The 7056-nt window shown below is 43.6% G+C and overlaps 1 protein-coding gene across 1 annotated transcript; it reads right to left on the bottom strand.

The window, feature by feature from the left end:
* Positions 1 to 605: 605 nt before the first annotated feature.
* LOC124690105 lies at positions 606 to 3196 on the bottom strand. Its single transcript, XM_047223540.1, has 3 exons — positions 3068 to 3196; positions 1593 to 2243; positions 606 to 655 (listed from the first exon to the last, which is right to left on the bottom strand). The coding sequence occupies exons 1-3, from the start codon at positions 3194 to 3196 to the stop codon at positions 635 to 637; spliced, it is 801 nt and encodes a 266-aa protein (XP_047079496.1). The 3' UTR covers positions 606 to 634.
* Positions 3197 to 7056: the final 3860 nt, after the last annotated feature.

The raw sequence follows: 7056 nt of genomic DNA, 5'->3' as shown, positions 1-7056 counted from the left end.
CCGGCCAAGGATAAGGAGTCCCGCGTTATGAGTACAGTACAGAATATAAACACCCGAAGGCAACAGGAAGTAAAACGTGCATATCGTGCATATGAGCAAATAAAACCAAGGTTGTGGCTCCCAATAAACAGACTCAAGGAAAGGTAGTGGGTGATGAGGGTCCCATTCCCCCACGTACGGGTAGAGCGCTCAATCTCGGAACAGATAACAAGAACTCGGGTCCTAGGGGACATTAGCGAGTCAAAGTTCCGATGCTTTCGCAAAGGGGCTCACAGATGCCTCTCGCTTACAATTTTAGTTGTTAACAATAAAGTAAAGCATGTGTATCTCCAACAAATGATATAGCATGTGATAACCTCCCAACAAGATATCCCGAACATTTCGAGATATCAACAAAACCCTAAACTCGCCTACGACTCGCAAAGCCGGCAAACAACAAACAATAGGTAGGGCGAGGAGGTGTATCTCGGACATATAGGTAACGAGTGGATAGGACACGTGACACAACAGAATCGCAACACAAGGATAGCAATAGATCAAAAGAGCATGTAAAACTAAAATAGGTGAAGGGGTGGGCTCGCCTGTGAAAAGCTGCAGAAGAACTTGTCGGATCTCACATCACCACTTCGCGATCCTATCCGGGAAGAAGCAAATGCTACAACAAACAACGGATGCAAAGCTTACAACTACGAAAGAAGAACCGGCATGATCAAGATATGATATGCATGACATGGCAAGGTATGATGTGATGCACTTATCCAATTAAGCGGAATCGGAATTCCGACAAACAATTATTAGGTTCGAGTTATTTTTCTACCGGCAATATTAAATGTTGATTAGCATAGGAAAGACATGGCACGGATGAGCTAATTCAATATTAAACGGAGCGGGGAATTCTTATCCGGTAATTCCAAACTACTCCGCATTTAATTATTACGTGCGATGCAAACTATAAAGGCACGACATGATGCGAGATGAAAAGATGCATATGAATGGCATATTCAGATTCATTGCATTTTTCGGATCAAGTTTCATATATAAAACAGTTTATTCGGAGCTACAGTTTAAAAGATATTAAATGGATAAGATTTGCGAAAGGAAAATAGAAATAGAGGGATGTGCTGGAGCTGGACACAGAAAGCAAACAAATTGAGTACAGATTTGCAACGTATTTGTATTTGATACTGAGGTATTCTGAGTAGAGAATGAGGTGAGATCAAACTGTGCTTCTCTCGTGTACTGAATCAAGTCAGAGACGCAGCATACCTGGGCATATATGGCGTGGGATTGCAGAGATCAAAGACATACAAAAAGAGTGGTGTTGGGAATTGATATTTAGATGGACGAAACAGCGGACATGGAACCAGGCTGAGCTATTGTTGATTACGAGAAAAGCCGCCGTGACTTTGAGCAAGCGTTAGCAGGCCGCGAGCTGGTGCACACACGCAGCCAAACTGAACAAACTGAAGAAAACAAGCGGAGAAAGCAACCTGGCGACGACAACCCAGAACGGAGGCGCGCTCGTGCGCGTGCGTTGCAGCAGCAGTGCAGGATTGAGACGGGGAAAGGGTGGGATCGGGTCGCAGGCTCACCGAGAACGGGAATGATGCGACCAGAGCAGAGAAGACGTGGTCGACTACCGGGAAGAAGGCCGGCAGGAACGAGCGCGTGCGGCGCTGAGGCCTGTCGTCGGCCATGGCGGAGATGAACTCGTGCAAAACAAAGGCGACAGTTTCGTCAGAATTAGGCGAAACCAAACAGAGAGCAAACAAGCTGGGGAAGAGAGGGGAAAGGGCCGCCATCTCACCAGAAAGCTGATGAACACCTCGTCGGTGGCGGACGAGGTCGGAGGCGGCCGGAAACACGAGATTTCTGCCGGCGGCGGAGATGGAGAAGTGATCCTTGTCGTCGATTTCAAACTCGATTTGTTGCGCGCGTGTGTCGAGGAGCTTCAGCGTGATGAGGAGAAGCTCGTGGTGGCCTTGGTTCGGCGAGAGGTGGTCGGAGACGACGGGGCGACGGTGATGCTGCGGCGGAGGTGTTCGGTGTTTTCTGTGAAATTTTCGCCTCGCTCGTTTGCGTGGTCGAGGGAAAAGGGAGGGGGCGGCGGCACGAGGATGGAGAGGGGCTAGGGTTTGATGGCTGCTTCGGTGGGGATAAACAGGAGGGGAGAGGGGAGTGGTTGGGATGGTTGAGAGGTTGATGTTGACAGTGAGCTCATGCTCCTCGCGTGTTGAAGAAGGCTACAGGAGTCTCTTCCCTGGATTGGTAAGATGGTCCATGTGAGAATTCAGCCGGAAGTGTAGGCAGCCTCGCTTGAAAAATTAACCGTGGGATTTTGTTCAAAGCAAGGAAAGAGAGATACAGTAGAAAAGTGAAACGGAGAGATGTTTTCAGAAAAGATAAAATGGTCAACATTTTGGAAACTTTGCATTGGACTTAAAACAATTTTCTAACTCTGTCAAACATTTAGATTTGGGGTTTTGTTAAATAAGAAGAGACTCGAGGGTGGGTTTGTTTCATAAATCCATACAACAGAAAACTAAATAGGTTTTATTTTGTCAAAGTCATGTAGATGATATGCATGATGATGATGATGCACAAAAGGAAAGCACAAATAAATCTAATGTGGGATACTACCCGGGGCCGTTACAAAGCGGCAGCAAGGCTTTGGCCTCCTCTCGATCCATCCGCTGCCTTGAGCCCTTGCACGACCTCCACCCCTCTGTAGTTGCTGATTTGGGAAGGATCGGGCTCTTGGAAATCCAGGAAAGCAAGAGGAAATCTTCAACGGATCATCAGGTAAATTGGTTCATTGATTCGTTCTTCTCAGAAGAGGGGCCAGATTGTGGGATTGGAGCGCAGGAAATTCAATCGGATTCCGCTTTGTCGTAGAGTGCTCTTGAGGCCCAAACTTGGAATCCCAACTTTGTCTTCAACCTCTGTCATGGCAGGAAGAGGCAGTCGCAGTAGTGCTCCCTTCATAGTTGGTTCCATCATCATTATTGACTATGGAGAAACTCCGCTTGAGACTTCCCCCAGCTCTGGATCCACTAGGGAGGTCAACCATGTTTGCTTTCATAGACGACATTGTAGTGACGACCTTGCTAGCGATGAGGGAAGGATCAACCAATATTGGGAGGAAAATTGCAGATAGTTTTGATGCAGAAAACTGAACAGAGCTTTGAATGTTCATCAGGGTTTTTCCAGCTGCGCGGGAAATTTCGACCGTGTCAATGGTGGATTAGAGAATGAGCTCATGTGTAATGGTGACAAGGTTGACAGCGATGCGGATAAGGCTTGTGGATATTTCTTTGGGCAGATATGGGAACCCGAGGATACCCCTGCCATTAGCGTTCCCTCTCCCACCACCTTGGCGCCGCCACATTCCTTCCTCGTTTGGGTTAAGAAGGAGCTCGTCCAGAACCTCTTCTCAGCCTCAGATTGTTTCCCTGTTTCACCAGAAGATGATTTATCTCAGCTAGCTCTGCAAGTCTGTCTGAGATTTCCTCCCTATAAAACTCTACCAAATCTTTTGTTCTCTAGTAGTTGAGATCTACAACATGTCGGAGAAAGGAAGAGTTCGTGGAAAATATAGGGGAGGAGGTAATCAAGGAGGCCCATGGCAACAACAACCACCTCAACAACTGACATAGGCATCCCGAATGGGCCTGCCGAAGAAGGTACCCAGGGATTACTGAAGGCCCACGACTCGAAGATTATAAAGCTGGAAGCCCAATAAAGCGTCAATATGGAAGATAGAGATAGATTAGGAATAGGGAGATTTGTAATTATACGGGACGAACTCAAAGACCCTCCCGCTGTTTGTAACTTGTACGACACGAAACCCTCGGCTCCACCTCCTATATAAGGGGGAGTCGAGGGAGAAAGAAAGGAACGATTCATTGTCAACACAACCCTAGTTTTTAGCAGTCGAGCACCTTTTCGGCTGAAACCTTCGAGATCTACCTGCCCTCTAATTTCCGCGAAACCCTAGTCTACAACTTGTAGGCATTGACAAGTTAATACCTTGTCAACAACAAATGCCTCCACCTTCTTATATTATTAGCTGGGAGGTTAGAGCCTTTTTAGTTTCAGTTGTTGTTAAAGTTAAAACTTCTGGTCTTATCCTTAGGGTAGTTGTGTATGGATCCTCTTATGAGAAAAAAGAGGCTTTTATCTCTGAATTGCATAGCCTGAATTACATAGCCTCTGTTTAGATTATCAAGGTCACTCTATTATTGGAGGTGACTTTAATTTAATTATATACCAGGGTGATAAGAGCAGTGGCATCATTGATCGCAGATGGAGTGATAAGTTTAATGCCTGGGTGGAGATGTGGAGTCTCCTAGAAGTTAAACCGGGCAATAGACAATTTACTTGGGGTAACAGCTAGGAAAATTTGATTATGTCCAACATTGATAGAATTTTCTGTAATGTTGAACTTGATCAAATTTTCTCCCTAGCAACTATTAGAGCTCTTCCCAGGATGGGTAGTGACTACACACCAATTCTGTGGGAATCTGGTTGTGTTTCTCCGCCCAGAGCCCTGTTTATAGATTTGATAAGTGGTGGCTCCCTAGGGAAGAATTTAAAACTCTTGCTAGACAAAATTGGGCCCTACCAGTTAAGGGAGGCTCATCATTTGATATCTGGCAGAAAAACTAGGAGGATTAGTAAATGGTCCAAAGGTTGGAGCAAAAATATAGAATCTGAACTCAAGAATTTTTTAAAAAAGGACCTGATGGAAGAGTATGATACCTTAGATATTAAAATCCGAAACTGAGGAGTTGTCTCCTTCAGAGCATCTTAGGTTGAAAGAAATTTATGCTGAATGCATAACCTCTAGTTGAAGGAGGAAGTAAAAGCCAAACAAAGATCTAGAGATAGAGATATTAAGAAAGTTGATAAGAACACATCTTATTTTCATTCTGTTGCTAATCAGAGGAGAAGGAAAATGCTAGTCCACTCTCTTGATGGGCCTGATGGACCCATCACAGATGAGGCTGACATGCTTGATCTGGCTACATCCTTCTATAAAAACCTTTTTTAAAAAAGAGGAACCCTCTGGGTGTAAGCTAGCTGATAATTTCTTTTCCACTGATGAGTGTATTTATGAAAACCAAAACAGAGAATTAGAAGCTCCTTTTACCGAGGAGGAGGTCAAGAAGGCTATTTTTGACTCCTACTCAGATGGATCCCCTGGCCCTTATGGGCTTCCTTTTTTATCAGCATTTCTGGGATATGTTGAAAGATGATCTCATGGCTATGTTTAAAGATTTTCATGAATGAAAACTTGATATTTTTAGATTGAATTTTGCTATTTTAACCTTGATCCCCAAAGAACCTGATCCTAGTAGCATGAAGAAATTCAGACCTATTAGCCTTTTGAATTGTTGTTTCAAGATCTTTACTGAAGTCCTGACTAACATGCTTGCTCTCATAATGGGCATCATCACTTCCATAAATCAATCCGCCTTCATCAAAGGCAGATTCATTTGCGGAGTGTGATTACTGCCCATGAAGTTCTACATTCCACAGTCCATGAGAAAAAAGAGGGTCTTGTTCTTAAATTAGATTATGAAAAAGCCTTTGATAAAGTTGATGTTGTTTTTCTTTTGGACATCCTCCAGAAAAGAGGCTTTTGTCCCAAAGTTATCGCCTGGATCAAAGCCATTACCACAAATGGCTCTGGTGGAGTCAAACTCAATAATGCTATTGGATTTTTTTGTAACTGGTAAAGGCTTAGACAGGGAGATCCTCTCTCCCCCTTCTTTTCAATTTAGTAGTGGATGTTTCGCAATCCTTCCGCATATTCATCGGGGTCTCCCAATTCTGGAAGGGAGTGGTGTGGGCTTCAGAAAGTGTCAAATTTGGATATAGATGGAAAGTTGGAGATGGAAGTAAAATTAGGTTTTGGGAAGATACTTGGTTTGGTACCTCCACATTAGTTGTTCAGTTCTTTGAACTCTTTGTAGTCTGTAATGAGTAAAACAAAACCATTGCCCAGATCTAGGATGGTTCTACTCTCATGCTCTCCTTTAGGAGAGACTTCCCTCTTTCCATTATGCAACAATGACAAGAGTTGGAAGAAATTGTTTCTAGTGTCACCTATTGAAATGATTGTGACTCTTTAATGTGGCAATATGAATCTTCTGGTGAATATTCAACTAGCTCACTCTATGCCATTATTAACTTTAGAGGTGTTACCCCCATTTATATACATGTTGTTTGAAATCTTGTTATACGTCCTAGAGTTCATATTTTCCTATGGCTTCTATCTCGCAACAAACTCATGACTAGAGATAACCTGCTAAAAAGGAAAATAAATAAGCCTGTTTGTTGCATCTTCTGCTTGGAGGATGAAAGCATTAATCATCTTTTTTTCAAATGCATTATGGCTAAGCAAGTTTGGAACTTTGTTTCAAGTTTCTTCAACATTCAGATAGAACATGACTATTTGTCTATTGCTAGGTTTTGGGTTGCAAATAAAAAACACCCAGTTCTGAACTCTGTTTGCGCTGCCACTCTTTGGTGCATTTGGAAATTTCATAATGAAATGATCTTTAATGGACAACCTTGGCTTAATTTGCACCAGATTCTTCGGATGATCCTATTTTTGATCAGAAGATGGAATATTATTTTCAAGGACCTGATGCTTCCCCTCATCGACCGCTTCTACGAGCATGCATCAAAGGAACTGTCGACAAACTTTAGAATCATGTGTGGCTGAATGAAGCCCGTCCTCGCCAGGGTTCTTGCCCATCTCCACCAAATGCTAAGAAGAAGGCGTTGCCTGGAACATGGACTACTACTCCTACATCGATTCTGGAGTCGTCGTCCTGCATCTCCCCTGCGATTACAGAAGCCTGAAGCCCTTCCCTCCCTTAAGTTGGCTTTGGCGTCGCTAGGCTCTGGGGTTTTAGAGAATCCCCTGGAAAACTCTGAGAAAATTATATATCTAGCTTTTTTCTGTTGTCCAGCTTTTGCGTTTGTCTCTTGTTGTTCTTTTTTAAAGTAGCTAAAACTCTTAGGTTTGTTTTCGTTGTTGTTTGA

This window comes from Lolium rigidum, chromosome 2 (assembly GCF_022539505.1).
Source record: "Lolium rigidum isolate FL_2022 chromosome 2, APGP_CSIRO_Lrig_0.1, whole genome shotgun sequence".
Taxonomy (NCBI): Eukaryota; Viridiplantae; Streptophyta; class Magnoliopsida; order Poales; family Poaceae; genus Lolium; species Lolium rigidum.
This window is presented reverse-complemented; position numbering and strand designations above follow the sequence as displayed.

Coding starts and splice junctions, on each gene's coding strand:
- LOC124690105 (XM_047223540.1), bottom strand. CDS start 3,196: ATGAACATTCAAAGCTCTGTTCAGTTTTCTGCATCAAAACTATCTGCA. Junction 2,244..3,067: donor CGTCTATGAAAGCAAACATG/GTTGACCTCCCT, acceptor AGACTCCTGTAG/CCTTCTTCAACACGCGAGGA. Junction 656..1,592: donor TCGCATCATTCCCGTTCTCG/GTGAGCCTGCGA, acceptor TGTTTGTTGTAG/CATTTGCTTCTTCCCGGATA.